Here is a 17716-nt window from a genome sequence, read left to right as displayed (position 1 = left end):
CAGGGATATGAAAGACAGTTCAAGGAATATAATTAATAATGTAAATCTTTTGTAGGGTGTCAGATGGTCACATGTCTTGCTAGGGAGACCGCATCATGGATGGGGTAGAGTCTTGATCACTGCACTGTACACCTGAAGCTGATGTTGTATAATATTGTATGTGAACTATAAGTGAAAAAAATATATATATATAATCATGGGACGTGGAATATAGTGTGGGAGTGGAGTCAAGGGAATTGTAATAGATATGTATGATGTTGGGGGGGGAAGTAGGGCAGAGGACTGGGGGAAGGGGGTTGTCACCTCGTGGGGTAAAAAGTATAACTATTGCACTGTGTTGTACAGCTGAAACTAATTCTAAAAAATGTGTATTTCACAATAAAAAATAATAATTAAAATAATAACTTAAAAAAAAACAAATCAACAAGCAAACAAACAAGAAGGTTGTGAATTTTAGATGTCAGAAATACAGGCATTCTTAATAATGATGACATCCCAAAGTGTTGCTTTATTAAATGTATCTCTAGTAATATTGCCCCAAAGCACCTATCCACACATTTCATTTTTATGAGCCTGGAAAGGAAAGTAGCACATATACATAGGTTGACCTTATGGGAGAATTAAATAGTATTTTGTAGTTTCTAGTACTGGTTTCACAAGAAATCTTGTCCAAATACATCAGGAAACTAGAGATCATTAAAATAATGATATAACAGGGTTTTTATTCATCAAAATCCACGTTAATGGGTACATATCCAAAGGCTTAAAGAGAAATTAGATTTATAGCAATATAATGAACTATATTTGGCTTCTTTGTTCCATTAGTATTTTTTGTAGGTACTAGCTTGTATTCACCAGTCATTTCACTTGGGACCTCTTAGACTAATAAAAGAGGGTATATTTAGAACATCTAAGTATGGGAAAACCAAAGGACATTTTATAGATTCAATCAGATTTCTGCAATTCAAAAGATGATTCTGAAATGCATAAAAAGGTATAAACAATTCAGAGACACCAGACATTTTAATGTAGTCCTATATTTTTCTTAAAACGTTTATTATTTCTAAGGTATAAATAAATGAAATAGTTTCTGCTCAGAAACTTGTAACTCGACAATACAGTATTATTCACACATAAACAGAGCAATAGGACAGTTGCTCGTTATAAATTTGAAGGTTTTCCAACAACTTACCACTGTCTTGAATCCAAGTTCCTAAGTTCTCTAAGTAGCTTTTCATTTTTCTTCAAGAGATGGAAGCTCCTCCTAAACAGAGAAATGTATAAACATTTTTATCACCTTTGCAGTGAATAACATGACAGTCTTGGAAATACTTTCCACTCTACTCGTGCAACTCAGCACTTTTTGCCTTTTCATACTTCTAACACAAAGGAGAGCAGACCTTAAAAAAAATGTAAAGAATATATGTCATTATTTCTACCCAAGCCCTCATAAATTTCGCCAGTGGATCTTTATCTATTGGTCATTTCAATTTTTCTTTGCAGATGCTGTGAGCTTCTCAAACTCATGTCCAGAAAAAATGAATAAAAATACTTGTAGATTACTTCTCACGAGTTTCATAAAAATGTGAGAGTTTTTCCTCATGAGAAATAAAATAGTCTCAAAATCTAAATCATTACCAAGCATGTATAATCCAGATGGAATTTGCTTTCTTCCTTGATTTACATCACATGTGTTTTTTACACTATGAGGCAATGTATAAATTTTACCAAGTATGTTCTATAGATACAAAATACAGAGTCTTCCCCATTACCCACAATTTCAGTTATCCACGGTCAACCATGGTCCGAAAATATTAAATGGAAAATTCCAGAAATAAACAGTTCATCAATTTTGCGTGCTCTTTTGAGTAGCAGGATGAAATCTCACTCTGTCCCGCCTGGGACATGAATCATGCTTTTGTCCAGTGTCCCCGTTCTGTATGTGCTACCCCCATTAGTCACTTAGTAGCCGTCTGGGTTATGACAGAGAAACCACATTCACATGAATTTGATTAGAGTATACTGTTATAATTGTTCTATTTGATTATTATTGTTAATGTCTTTCTGTGCCTAATTTATATATTAAACTTTATCACAGGTATGAATGAACAGGGAAAAAACACAGCTTATATAGGTTCAGTAGTACTGCAGTTTCAGACACCCACTGGGGGTCTTGGAATGCATTCCCCACAGATATGGGGGCATTATTGTATATGTACAAATTATAATCATGAAGTCAATGTTTGCTGAGGTAAAATGTAGTCTTTCACCTTTAATTTTTCTCAAGAGACAATACACAGACCATTCTACAGCAAAAGAGAGTATAATGTGTTTATATGAGTGGCAATTACCTGTATTTGGACATACCATAAAGCAAATTGTGTTCCTGATATAATGTGGCTTTCCTATAAGGCAGAGGATACTCCCTTCTAATAAATGGAAGAGTTTAAATCAAATAAGATTATAAACACTAGGCAAACAAGTAGAACTCCATTTCAATGCTTCACATGCATTTGAATTACTTTAAGACTTATTCATCCATTGATATCTGAGCTCTCTTCCTACTACAAACTGAACAAAAACAATACATTAAACAATGCTGCTTCTATTTCCTTACAGCTTTCAGTAACACAGAAATTTAAAATTAATGTATATTAATAATGCTTTACACTAGTGTACAATTTTAGCATTTTATGTACAGTATCTAATACGTGAGGTAGGAGTTATCTCCTCAATTTGTAGATTGTACCCTAAAGCTCAAAGATTAAATGACTCTAACCTGGGTCTTCTGATTTAAGTCTAACGCCTTTTCATTTAACTCCTACCTAACTTACTTGAATACTTTGTGTGTTTATTTCAAGTTTTTAATGAGGTTTTGCAACATGCATAAGAAAACAAAAATTTTTTAAATGAAATCCAGGTTCTTTTCTTGATTTGATGCTAAATCTTGAGTTAATTTCTTGGATACAAACAAGAAATTATCATATTGCTGTTGGTCTAAAAATTGTTAGGCTTCTGTTACATAATAAAAAACCACATGTTTGCTCTCTTCCTCTGGTTCCTGACACAGAGCTCCTAAAACCCTTATAATTTCCTGAGTGATGGAAATGACAGGGGCATCTTACAGAGATCCTAAATCCGTTGGGTTTTCCTGGGTAATTGGAACATCTTTTGTTCTAATGAGGTGACTCTTGGTGGGTTCCTGGATAACTTCAGGATGCGGCCTCATCACCAGAAAGAACCACCATGATTAGAAGGTTGGCACTTTCAGCTCCATCTCTGGGGAGGGCTGAGGGGCTGGAGTCTGAGTTAATATCAATCATACCCATGTGATGAGGCCTCCATAAAAATCCCTAAATGATGGAGGGTTCAGAGAGCTTCCAGGTTGGTGAACACATTCAATGTGCTGGGAAGGTGGCACACTCCAACACCACAGGGACAGGAGCTCCTGCACTTGAGAACCTTCCAGACTTCACTCTGTGTACCTCTTCCTCTGCCTGTTCATCTATAGCCTTTAATTATCCTTTATAATGAACTGGTAAACTTAAGTAAATGTTCTGTGAGCCATTACAGCTAATTATCAAACCTAAGAAGGAGGTTGTGGGAACCCCTGATTTATAGCTGGTTGGTCAGAAGTATGGGTGGCCCAGACTTGCAATTGGTGTCTGGAGTGAGGGGCAGTCTTGTAGGTCTGAGCCCTTAACCTATCTGTGCTAACTCCGGGTAGTGCTGGAACTGCTTGTTGTGGAAAACTCACACATTTGTGAATAAGAAAAAAGTTTTTCCTATTAGCTTACATGAAGGCTGGAAAAAATAAGATATTTTTCAATTATATGAGCTATAATTTATAATTCATATAGTTCTACTAGTCATTATGAAAATGTTAATAGTTAATTTATTAATTTATTGGTTAGGTTACCTTTTTATTCCTTGAATCCTTATATAACTCAGTAGTCTAAAAAGAAAATTCTGCCCACTAGTCAAAGAACTAACTTGGTAGATAAAATTTAGTAAGGACAAATGCTTGATCAAAAGATGAATAAGACCAATGTGTAAAAAGAAAGAAGAAAAAAATTTCTCTTTTTTTCTTACCTTTTGTCCCAGGAATTCATTCCCAATATACTAAGAAGCAATCTGCAGTAATAAAATGCTGACTGAGGCTTCTGAGGTGTTGGTTCATCTTGCTCCACAGCTTTCATGTTTAAGTCATTAAAATGTTTCTCAACAAATTCTTTTTCCTCTGTATGTTGCTTAAGGATAGCATTAATAACATCATTTTCCTGTTTTTCAGAAATGCACACAGGTTGCGGAGCAGGAATATTAAGTGAGATTCCAGTTCTCTGTAAGCATTCAGGACTGGTTACACCTAAATACTGCAAAAGCTCGTCAAGAACATCTTCCTCATCTCTTATTGTATCCCAAGTTGGTACAGTTTCTCTAAATCTTCTTTTAAACTGGAAGGAAATCCCATCTTTTACTGTCGTATCTTCTGAGCTCTCATTAGGCGTAGGAGGCTCATCTGGCTTTTCTTGGTGAGACAATGGAGGTGTGAGAGATGTAGGTTCTGACAAGCCACTTACAGGAGGTGGTCCATACAAGATAGCAGAATCCCATGAATACTTTCCAGAGAGATCACGTACTATGATTCTGACATTAGAATTGGCTGATGCAAGGCCAGCAGATAAACCTCCTCCAGGGATACTCTCTTCTGATCTAATCTGGATACAGGACACTAAGGTTGTATTATTCAACACGAAGAACTGGATATTTGGACTCTCAAAAAGTTCAGGAGAAAGTTCAGTACTTTCACTGTAATGATTGTCATGATTTTCACACACCTGACTTGTTAACATAGCAGGACCACCGCTCATTGGATAATGGCCCAAGTGATTTACCAGATGTGTAATAACAGTGCGGGCAGCTATAGAGATTAATCCTTGTTGCATTTGGGTTTTCACTAGAAACAAAAAAAATGAAAATAAAAAATAAGAGTGGGAATACTGTTGCTTCCTAGGATGTCATATAACAGTGAAACATTCGACAAGTAGGAATTTCATCACATTATCAAAATCACATTTAAATATTTTGATAATTATTAGTATTTCCAATTTAGACTGTATTACAGGAATGACGGCAAACAAAGAAACTATCCTTTGGTGAAGTTCTGTTGTTAATTTTATAAGGAAGCCCTTTTTGACATTTTTGCTTATGGATTCTTAATTTGAACTTAAGCTTTTAAATGTATATCGTACTTTCAAAGAAGGATCAAAAAGTATTAGAAATCACTTGAAATCACTTAGCACAGATTAGAAAGCCAATGAAATCCAACTGATAAGTTTTTTTATCTCATGAGCAGATTCAGAAACAGTTTGCAGCATGCCTTAAATGTCACTTAATTGTGGCTTTTATCGATGATGTAAAAGTTTCAGAGAAAAGTTATCTTTCACTAAACTTTAGGAGTTGGGATCAATTTCAATGAGTCAGTGTAGTCAGTATATGCCAAGGAAGCTTTATTTTAAAGGGAAAAAATATTGTATGGGCTTGCTTATGTATTTTTTTCTCAGGTGTTCTTCTGGGGTATTGTGGTCTCATTTGAGCAGTTAGTGGTATTTAAGAAGCATTTTTTCCCTTCCTTAAGCACATTAGGGAAAGCAAATGGATAAGGAGCATATCCATATGAGTAAATTTAAAAAAATCACAGGAAACAGTAAAAGGAGAAAACTCAAAGAATATAGCAATAGGAGGCCTAAAAAGGCAAGGTGCCTAATGGCAGGACCTGAAGAAGAAGGAAAAGGAGAAGGGAGGGGAGAAAAAAGACAGAACACAGAAAGATGGGAGTACAGGGAGGAAAGAAGTGCAGATAGATGATAACTGTCAAAGCCCACTAGCCCAAGACTGCCAGTGTGATTCTAAGGAGGGCTGATGTGGAAATCAGTTCAAGAAGTGGGGACAATTTGGTGATGTTTACCTGATACTACTTTTCATCTAGGAGATGGGACGAGAGTTGTCATTGGTGAAGAAGCACTAAGCATTCATGTAGGAAGAGAACATTTAGTTGTGTGTGTTTACAGTGTTCTTGTCTTAGTTATAGACATAATTACAGAATGATTGTCTCTATATTGTTCTATCAGAGTTACAGAGTGATCTTGCCTGAGTATTGCTTATATTCTGAAAATTAATCATTTGGAAATATTATGGCTTAGCTGCCAGAATAAATATAGATTTGAGAATGTCCTGATGATCAAAGTATTATCTGTATTTGATAAATTCCTAAATTTTAAGTGTACTTTGTGATGAATTCTGCTAACTGTATAGAACTGTGTAACCACCAACACAATCAATATATAGTAAAATTCCCACATCAAAAAGGGATAAGTTTTATTCTATGTATATTACACCTCAATAAACCCAAATTAAGTTTCTAGGGAGACTAGCTTGTGCATTGCTGGTACGATTACTTAAAATAAAAACAGGCAAGAGAGAAGAACAAGCGTTACATTTTCAAGGCTATAGCCATCAAGATTCAGAACCAACACCACTGGGTAACAGGCAGAAAATGAGCAACAAACCGGCTGCTATGCCATTAGTACCAATAACATCTTCTCCATTATTCCCACTCTCTAAAAGCTCCTCTGGGCTTTGGTTGATTTTGAAATGTTACTGAGTATCAAAATTTTAATCTTCTTCCATTATCAATCAACTTTTATGTCTACATACATGTACATATGAACATTTTCAGTTTATTTAAAAACTCAAGTACACTGAGCTGTTCTAGTCATTGTATTTATGGCTAGTTCTGAAAATCAGTTATTCAACACTAGATAACAACACTAAATGATTAACCTTAATTCAGGTCTACATTTTCAAGACAGTAAGCAAAGTAAAAAGATATGTTACTAGATGATGAGAAGCAGAGGGGTGGCTTGAATCTAGTATCTGCATTCCCCTCTCTAATTATAACTTGGAATATGATAATGTTAACAGTATAAGAAGCCTTACAGGTGACCTAGCCAGTACTTCTCACTTTGTACATGAGGACAAATGGGTTCACAGAAGTTAAGGGATTTGCTTGTCATAGAACATTTTACATCAGTACTGGTCTTTTGCTTTCCAGCTCAGTGTTATTTCCTTCTTTACCACAACTCTGATTTCCGTAATTTTTTTCTCTTTTGTTCAACTGCCTTTTTCTTTTGGCAAGTCATTATGACATATGCAAACAATGAAATCAAAATTTATTTTTTTCGGGCCGGCCGAGTGGCACGATGGTTAAGAACTGGCTTGGGACGCCAGAGGGCCCCGGTTCGGATCCCACATATGAGGGCCAGTGACACTGCCCTCCACAGCTAAGATGCTGAACAACAGCTCAACCTGGAGCTGGGCTGCCGGGAGTCGCTGGCGAGGGCATAGGCTGCAGCCCCTGTGGCAGTGGGTTGCCATGGGCTACCGTGTGTAGCCAGCAGCCAGCGTGAGCGGCCCGTCCAGAAGCCGGCGACTGATCTGCCTCGCCCGGGAAGAGTGCAATGATGGTGCCAACTTGGGCCAGTGAAGCAACGTCCTCCACAACTAGACTGAAGAACAAAACGACAGCAACTTGTCTGTTCCCCTTCCCCCAATTCCCCAGCACTGTTCCCATCCCCTCAATTCCCCAATTAAAAAAAAAAAATCTTTAAAAAAAAATTTATTTTTTTCTGTGTACAGTAACTTAAAAAAAAAGTGTTACTTTTTAAATTACTAAATGGTCAAGATAAATTGAAAAACCTCATTTAAATAAGACTAAATCTTGTCTTAAATGACAATAAAAATTATAACATTTTTTAATTTTTGAGGTAGGAAAGAAATTTTCTGCTCTTTATTTTCTTCCTTTTGAGTGAGTGATAAGCTTAAACAGGTGACTCATTCTATGCAGTCCACCTTTTTTGTGGAACACTTCTGAAGAAGCAAAAGAGTGTAATTTAATAGAAATAGATCACAGAAAAGGGAAGAATTCCTGACTTTGTCTCTGGCTTGCTCTGTGATCATGGACAAATTACATAAAACTCCTTAAGCCCCATTTTTCTCTAAGAATAACACAGACTTTTTGTAAAGATAAATTGAAAACTCATACACAAAGCTAGATATAACAGAAACAATATAAATATTCAATTTTGAGAGCAATGTAAGTAAACTAGGTTTTATGAGTTCCTTTATCAAGCTTGCTTATAAATAAACTGCAAGAATGAGCCAGTTCCTTCCCTAAAACATAAACCCTCTAAGTCCAGGTCCCAACTCATCCTATACACGCTCTTCCCAGAGGAAGAGATAGTGGGAATGCAATTTATTAATAAATGAGCTTGTTCACAAATCTGTCATAATTATTAACATTGAGAATACCTAAAAAAAAAATGTAGATTTCAGGTGTAGGTAAAAACATTTTCTTGCCTAAGTTGTTTCTCTAGATTTAGGATATATATAAATATAAAATGACAAAAATCTCTCAACTTGTTAATTGAGCAGTTAGATTTCTCTGAGTTATAAGCTATAGAATGTAAGTATCTTCTACATATCTACCTAGATATAAAGAAAACATATGAAATGCTCTAATTTAGAAATTCAAAATGAAATTCTAAAATAGCCAGCCTTGTGACAATATGCAAAATGAAGATATCGATGCTTCTAAGGCTTTGTGTAACCTAGCATTCATTTTAAAAAGTCTATTCAGGGTTGTCTTTTCAGATTGTCGGATTAAACAAACCCTACAGCATTTGCAGCAAACCCATAATTACAGATTATTATGGCATACAAAGCCACAAGACATAAAAAGCTGCTGCAATTCACTGCACTGTAATAGAACATGCAGAGGAAGTTAATTTTGGCAAATGCTTTAAATATTAGCTTTGCATAATCTGTATAGGTAAAACTATAATTAGGACAGAATGAATTCTTTGGAGCCTCCTTTCACTCCGACCCTGCAAATGATGACTTTTTGCTAATAAGACTACTGCCATTTGACAAAGAGCCAACTTCACTACCTGGCCTTATTCTTTAGTAAATTTAATAATTACAGCTACTCCTGCCAATAGTTCTCAAATCAGACCTGTTCAATCCAATATTGAGCTTATTAGGGACACTCTATGTTTAGAAATCTTTGGCCAAAAAAGTACTTGAAGATGATGAAGCATGCCTTAGACAAGGGCACAATGATTAGTCATTTTCGCCACATTTAAAAAAAAAAAGGGCAACACGTAGTAACTACAGACCACAGAATCACCTGCTGTTAATTCACAGCTGTTTATGAAAGGTCTGCATTTATTTGTTTCTTAATACCTTGAAGAAAGTCCAAAGGGAATAACTGAATATATTTAGAGAATAGTACTCCATGGAGTATTTGGTATCAATATAAAGCTCATCTATTTAAAATCCTCACCCTTGTGTCTTTTAAAGCAATTGTTTGTTAATGGTATAGTTAATTTGGTATGAAACACCTTAAAACTTCCCTTTATATAAGTAAATCATTTATTTCACTGTTTAAGACGTATGCTATATTGCCCTGAATCAAATTTTATCATTTTACACCTTTAAAAATGCAAAAAGCAACTAATCTTTTTATATAACTGTTTTAAGTAAAATAAGCACTGTATTTTACTATGCTAAATCTAATAATTATAAGTCACCTATATCAATAATTGTCTAAATTATTTTGCTATAATGTACTGCCTAGTATATCTCTATTATATCTGAACTATAATTTAAATCTTACATTCCTATTTCACTTGTATATTTACTTGTGTTCTAGACAAATTATTAGCAACTTGTGGTCAACCCCAAACCCTAGCCCTATTTCCTTGATGTGTAATTTCATATCTTCACTTGCATTTGATGTCATCAATCCATTATCATGGCCACATCCTAGACATTTTAATCTATTTACAACTATTCTGCCTATAAAACTCACTCTTTCTTAACAGCTTACAGTTTAACAGTTTACAGCTTAACAGCTTTGACCACAATCTCCTAGTCTAGTGATTTCCCAATTTTATTTTGTAGAGCCCTTGGAGAGGGCTCTTGGAGATGCACAGAAGTCAGCAGGAGCTCGGCTTCCACCCTGGTGTAGCTCTACTTCAAAAAGTTTTACAAACTTGGCTTCCTTGTAAAATTTATTTGAAGAGGTTCCACTGCTTAAGAACTAATTTTAACAACCAATGTCCTAACATATTGCTGCTTTTAGGGTTCTCAACCTTGGCTGCATATTAATCACCTGCAAAGCTTTTAAAAATCCAGATCAGTGTATCAAAATCTCTGTGACAGAACCAGAGCATCAGTATTCCAATGTGAGCCAAGGCTGAGAATCACTGTTCTAACTTCTTATTGCCAACCACATCTACTCTCTGATTCATAGGATCACTCCATTTTTATTCCAACTTATTAGCCATTTCCTAGCATGAAGTCAATCCTTACCAAGCTTAGATTCCATGGTTAAATCATATACCAATATTCTGAAAGCAATTGTCCCTTGTATTTCTGCCACATTCACCTTATTATTGATCGGTGCAAACAAAACTTTGTAGTTTCCATTTTCTATTGGGCCCTCAATAACTTGTCAATTCTCTTAATTTATTTCTATCTTCTTTGTTCTGGTCTTAGAAGGGCTAATACTAGCACCTATAATTTCCAGCTCACCCTTTAGGAACTTCACTCTATTAATGATGATCCCCTTCCCACCTTCCTTTTCAGTCTTCTTGGCTTATAATTAATTCCAACTCTCTTCATCCTTAAAAACCCCTTAACCCTGAATCATCCATCCTTTAGCTTACCTACTGTTTTACCACTTTTGTTTTTAAACAGTCAAGCTTCTCTAAAGAGTATTTCCGATAGATGGCTCTACTTTTTTAACTCCTGCTTAACAGCCATCTGCTTCTGCCTCGTACTTCTTTGCAAAACTAAACAGACATTTGTCAGTGTTTTTGTACTTGACCTCTCTATCATTTAATACTGTTGGCCAGTCTTTTAAAAATCTTTATCCTCTTTTCATTCCTGAAAAATTATTGTCTCCTGTTTTTCCTTTCCAACTTTTTCTTCTCAGATATCTCTCTCTCTCTCTCTCTCTCTCTCTCTCTCTCTCTCTCTCTCTCTCTCTCTTTCTCTGCTAAGATCTAGATCTGCATATACAGCAAACTGTCTGCTAGGTATCTTCATGCAACTATCAAACAGGCACCCCAAACTAAACTGTTTCCAACACTGCCCTCCTCAATTTCCCTCCCACCCTCTGATCTTTCTCATATTCTTGGTCTAGTTTGGGGATAATTTAACTAATTTAAGCCTTTAGCAACTCTTGCTTGGCCGATTGCAAAAGCCTCATGATTAGTCTTTCTGATCCTGGGTTAACCTCCCTAAAATCAACCTAACATACCAGAGATCAGCAAACTTCTTTGTAAGGGGCAAGACAGTAAATATTTTCAGCTTTATGGGCCAAAAAATCTCTGTTGCAACTACTCAACACTACTGTTTTTGCACAAGAGCAGCCATAATGATATATAAGTGCATAGCATGGAGGTGTTCCAATAATACTTTATTTATAGAAACAGGTGGCAGGCATGGGCCACGATTTGCTGACTCCAGTAAAATACTACTGTCCAAGTTCTCTTAATACTAATTTTATCATGTATATCACCTCCTTAAAACCCTTCAATAATTGCTGGGTTCCTCTGGACTACCCCTGTATCTTGAATATACTTTTATTTTTTACTCATAAGGTTATTTACATCTTTCCTTTATAGTAGATAGCAAACTCTCTGAATGTAGAAGCAATGTAGCTTAAGAAAATGTTACTGAGTTCACTATGTACCAAGAACTGTGCAAAGGGTTTTACACATACTATCTTATTTAGCACTCAAAACAACCCTATGAGGAAACAAATATTATCCCCATTTTACAAATAAGTATACAGGCATCGTCACTTAGCTATTAAATGAGAGTGAAAATTCAATACCACGTCTGCCAGACTCCAAAGCAAAATCTCTTATTCAATTATATAAATCCTCTGATATACAAAGCAAAACATCAAAAATAACTTATCAGAATAACTTAGCTAGAAACATCAAAGGAATGTCATCACATATAATCTTAATAATTGTGTATTTGAAGCTATTTTTTAAACTAAAAATGAACTTTGCTGTATTATACATGGTGAGGTAAACTACAAAGTTAAGATATATCCTCCTCCATTATTTCCACCCATGGCCTCAAATTATGCATTGAGAGAACCCAAACAATATTGTTCTGAAGACAATTCACCTTACCTTCTGTTACCGGCTGGAGTTTAGAAGATCGCTCTGAATCAGGAGAGTGTAGAGGTTCAGGCTCTTTCAGACTTTCCAAATGCATAAAAGGATCATAATCAACAGAAGCCAAGTCCGAGAGGCTTATTGGAAAATACCTGGGATTGCTAAAACACTGAGCTCCATAAACACATCCATGTAATACCTGAAAATACAGGGAAAAACATTTAAGTTTTCCTTTTCAGTGAAAATAAATAAATAAAAGTAAAAGGAGGGAAAAAAGTCCACTGGTGATATGAGGGCTTGACAAAATTTTGAATATTTTATAACTTAGCTCCTTAAGCAAAGCAAAATTTAATCTTCTTAAGCAGAAGAATGAGTAAAATTTAACTAATGAACCTTATATGCAACAAAGATTTGGCTGCTTTCAAAATTTTGCAATGAAACCACAGTGTCTTCTAGGAACTACTTTTTAATTATCTTTAGATACTGTAAAAGAAATCTATGTCCTTAGGAAATACCTAGCTCTACAACAGTGAAAATTGATACTAAGAAATATTATTTCTTTAGGTTTGAAAAACCCTCGGTTACCAAATAAATAATAACGCAAAGAAGTGTACCTTATAAATGCAGTTGAGGACAGATTTTTCTATTTTATCGTTTTCTGCTCCAGTAGCATGGACGGGTTGGAGCAGAGTCTTTAGGGGTAAGGCCATGATCCAGTCCAGAAGGCACAGAAGTAAGGATACCACCAACTGGAACAACACCACCAATCATCATTATTGTCAACTCAAAAAATAAGAGCTTAACACTTAACAGAAAATCACTTATTTTTTGTTTTCCAAATTTATTTCAGGAACTATCAACCATAAGTTCCAACATTAATATTTACCTAGAACTAACTGATTTTAAGATGTTGTGTATGAACATTATTGTGGGTTTCTCCCTTATATTTCAGGGCAAGCACAATGAAACCTTAAGCATAATAAGAACAGGAATGTTAAAAATTCTTTTTAATTAAAAATAAATGTTGAGCTTAAAAGATAGCAGACATCAACTAGCTATACTTATTTAACTGCCCAAGGAATGGAACACAAATGAAAGGTTTTAGTCCATACATATTACAATCACTTCCACATTCATTTTCTAATTTAACAACGAGTATCCTGCCAGAAGGACTACCTTTAACCATTTTCCAAAACTGTTACTAATTTTTCAAAATGAATCTTTCCACTGGTCACTTTTAAACTAATGGATGTTACAGCAAACACTTTTATCCAAAACGTGGAGTAAAACAGCAGAACCTATGTGGTCCATTTTACTGAACAAAGAATCACAATTAATACCATACAAGTATCAGTTAAGCAGCAGTAAGAGGTGCTACTCTTAGAAGTGAAAGACCAACTCTCCAACTCAAGGAGTAATGCTGGTTTAAATCTCCCAACATATCCTCAAAAAAAAAAAAAGAAAAAAGAAAAAAGAAAAAAGAAAGAACAAAAAGAAACCATAAAACATCATGAAACCCACCACCTTCAGTTTAACCAGAAAACAAAACATCCAAACTTCAAATTATATGTAAGTAGAAAACATACAGCAAATCACAGCAAACTTCCCCCCATTCTCCCACTGCAAGCTTTCATGAAGATCAGTTTGGGAAAAATTGTAAGAGAATGGAACTAGGTACAAACCTAAAAACCACACAGAAAGAAAAACTCCACCCTAAATGTGTGAACTATTGTACTGACCACGAGTTGTTAACATCAAACATTATAGTAAAGCTGAGGAAAAGCACTAAAAGAATTGTAGTGCCAAAATGTAACATTAACAAACATTCCTGATGGATTTAAAGTCCACGTGAAAAACGAATTTGTACTGTTAAACTTTATTTACCGAGAACCAGAAGAACTATAGACCGAAAGTAGAATTATCATTAGGGAAGAATGAGGAAAGATAATGCCGGAAGTAAAAAGGAAAGAAAAATAGAGGTGGCTGAGAGAAGCAGCCCTAAAAATTGTTTGGCAGGTGTGAGGCAAAAGAAAAAGGTGACAAAAACGGGGTTAGAATACTGAATGCCGTTTTTCAACAACTATCACGTAGACATAAAAAGAACTATTACAACAGTCAATTTAAGGAGATAGAAGAGAACAGCAAAAAAGTAAAAATAAGAGAGTTCTACCAAAAGATTCAAGAAATAAAAGGCAAATTCAAATTAGACTAGAAATGCTGAATGACTAATAAGGAAGCACATTATCTGACCAGGAGAAAATAAAAAGAACGGTACACTGAAAAGCTATCTAGAAGAGGCAAAAGGATAGCAGATACCTTTGAGGAAGACTCCTATGAGAAAGAACCTGTAATTCTAGAAAGTGAAGTGTAAGTTACCCTGAAAGTACTGGGAAGAAATAAATCATCAGTGATAAACGGGATTCTGGTAGAATTATTTCAAGTGCAGAGGCTGAGTCTGTCAAAGTCCTAACAAGAATATGTCAACCATAGTGGCTTACAGACTGGGAACATTCGAAGTACCTCCCAGTCTTCAAGGAAGGAAACGCTAAGGAATGCAGTAAGGTTAGTCTACGCTTTACAAACTGAAGTCTGACTGTGTGGATCATGAAAAGCTATGAGTTGCTCTGAAAGAACTGGGCTGCCTCGGCACTTGATCATCCTGATGTGTAACCTGTATCGTGGACAGGAAGCCACTGTCAGGACAGAATGTGGAGAGAGAGGATGGTTTCCTATAGACAAAGGTGTCCAACAAGGGTGCTTTTATCTCCCTGTCTGTTTAATCTGTATGCAGAACACACAAAAAAACTAGGCTAGGCTCAGAAGGAGAAGTGAAAACTGGTGAAAGAAATATCAATAACTTAAAATATGTAGATGATACCATCTTACTGGCAGAAAGTAACAATGATTTGAAACAACTTCTGATGAAAGTAAAAGAAGAATGCTAAATAAAGCAGGACAGCATTTTAACATTAAGAAGACAACAATCATGACACACAAGAAATACACTTATTTAACCCAGATAACGAAAACATTAAAATTGTTCAATATTTTGCATACCTTGGTTCAGTCATCATTCAAATAGGAATGGCAGCTAAGAAATCAAGAGAAGGCTGAGACTTGGAAGAGCAGCAATGGAAGAATTAGGAAAGATCACCAAGAGCAAAAATGTGTCATTGGAGAACAAGGTTAAGATCATTTACACCCTCGTATTCCCAATTACTATGTACAGACACAAAAGTTGGATAGTGCAGAAGTCTGATTAAAAAAAATTGATTCATTTGAAATATGGTGTTGGAGAAGAGCTTATAGATACCCTGGACTGCCAGAAAGACAAACAAGTAGGTCCTAGAACAAATTAAGCCTGACACATCCCTGGACCCAAAAATGATGAAATTGAAGCTGTCCTACTTCGGTCACATCATGAGAAGGCAGGATTCTTTGGAAAAGACAATAACTCTGGGAAAAATAGAAGGCACCAGGAAAAGAGGAAGGCCAAACATGAGATAGACTGATTCCATAAAAGAAGCCATAGGCATGAATCTCCAGGAGCTGAGCAGGGCTGCTGAGGACAGGACATTGTGTACATCACTCATTCATAGGGTTTCCAGGGGTTGGAGCGACTCAACAGCATGTAACAGACACACAGTGTGAAACTATTGAAGTGTACTGTCAGACAGAATACTGAGTAGAAAGAAAGAACTTAAAAGTACACACGGGAAAGATAATGCTTTGTAGGAGAAGAATATTAAGAGGGACTGGAGAGAAATCCTGTGGAAAACATGTAGTAAAAAGAAAAAGCAAAAGAGAAATTTAGGATCCTGCAAGTCTTAAATAATTTCAAAAATGATGGACCTAGAATTTCCTCTCTTCCTTAAAAGGCATCGTCCAATAAAGACACTATACTTTGTTAAACTTCCAGAAAAGGAAGCTCTTGAAGTAGGAATCTTTTTTTTTAAATATTTTTTTAGACTTCATTGGGGAACACTGTGTTTTTTCTAGGACCCATCAACTCCAAGTCAAGTCATTGTTTTCAATCTAGTTGTGGGGGGCACAGCTCACTGGCTCATGTGGGAATCGAACTGGCAACCTTGGTGTTATGAGCACCGCGATCTAACAGAGCTAACCGGCTGCCTTGAAGTAGGAATCTTATAAACTACTTCAAGCCACTAACCTCTTCATCTATACACTATTACTATAAAAAGAAAACATAAAAAGAGAATTAATCAATTCAGCTGATTAACACTTCCGCCCAATAACCCAATTATGAAGCAGAAGAAAACTGTAACACATTCTAATCTAAATATTTTCAAACAAGCATTTAGATATGGGGGACAAACAAAACCCCATCTTAAATAAAAAACTAAAACACTAAAATGAAATAATTCAAGAAAGGAAAGGCTGATTCAAGTCAGAAAAAAACTGTAAGAAAAAAAATTGTATTAGAAAGGAAGCCTGAATTATAAAATGCCTAAGGAAGAATAAATTTGAAAAATCAAAACCAAAATTTAATAAGGGGCACTGAAGAACAGTGGGAATACAATTAAGAGAATAAAAATGAGATACAGAAAAAGGTAAAAAGTGTCAGAGAAGAAGTGATTGAAATGGAAGAAAAAGAATATCCAATTTACATATAATGGAGTCCCGGAAATCTACATATAGAAAAGACCACCAGATGCCAAGACAAACTGACTTATAATAATCAACTCTAACACATATCCTACTAAAACTTCAAAAGTAAGACTTCAAAAACAAAGAAAAAATATCCTTAAGGCCTCCAGGAAAAAAGATAAAATAATTTACCAAGACTGGCATCAGATGTCTCAAAAACAATACTTGAAGCAAGGCAACATTAAAACAAACAAACAAAAGCCTCAAGGAGAGTTAAGTGTGAACCAAGGACTCCATATCTAGTCAAGCTGTTTAAAGAAAAAGTTTTAAATATGCAAGAGCCTGGGGAATTCTGTATTCATGAGTCCATTTTAAAGAATAAGGATGAACTTCATCTAACCAAGAAGTTGACTCAGGAACTTCAGCAAAAAGACTAATGGTGAGTACCTGATATATTTAGTTATAGATCTAAGATTAAAAAAAGAAGGTAGAGATGAGTGTGGAAGAATCATTTGTTATATGACATATGCTATATGTTATGTAATAAAGTAAAAATGGAGGTGGAGAGAAAGAGAACAGTAAAATAAGCTCATTTATTAACATACAGGCAATACACAGGAGATAAAGGATACCATTAAATAACCACAAACCAGAAAGTAAGAGGTTAAATAAGAAAGGGAATAAAAGCATTGAAATAGGTATATACATATAAAGATACCACAAGAGCAAAGTATAAAATTTTCTGATTACCAAAAGTAACTTAAACAAAAGAAGAACAAAGAAAGCAAAGACATCGAGTAGCGAAAGAAATACAGAAAATATAAAGTAATGTATACAATCATAAAATG

The 17716-nt window shown here is 35.3% G+C and overlaps 1 protein-coding gene across 19 annotated transcripts in view; it reads right to left on the bottom strand.

The window, feature by feature from the left end:
• The window catches only part of RALGAPA1 (Ral GTPase activating protein catalytic subunit alpha 1), a 233500-nt gene that overhangs the window by 81603 nt on the left and 134181 nt on the right, over positions 1-17716 (bottom strand). For all 19 annotated transcript variants that reach the window (XM_019644706.1, XM_019644714.1, XM_019644710.1 and 16 more), the window contains 4 exons: positions 12875-13009; positions 12276-12459; positions 4093-4957; positions 1193-1264 (listed from right to left, as the gene is read on the bottom strand). In XM_019644706.1, the coding sequence (XP_019500251.1) occupies positions 1193-1264; positions 4093-4957; positions 12276-12459; positions 12875-13009 (1256 nt within the window). The remainder of the gene's footprint in view (positions 1-1192; positions 1265-4092; positions 4958-12275; positions 12460-12874; positions 13010-17716) is intronic.

The sequence above is a fragment of the Hipposideros armiger genome, unplaced genomic scaffold, assembly GCF_001890085.2.
Source record: "Hipposideros armiger isolate ML-2016 unplaced genomic scaffold, ASM189008v1 scaffold_90, whole genome shotgun sequence".
Lineage (NCBI taxonomy): Eukaryota > Metazoa > Chordata > Mammalia > Chiroptera > Hipposideridae > Hipposideros > Hipposideros armiger.
The sequence above is the reverse complement of the archived record's forward strand: the minus strand, read 5'-3'. Positions and strand labels throughout refer to the sequence as shown.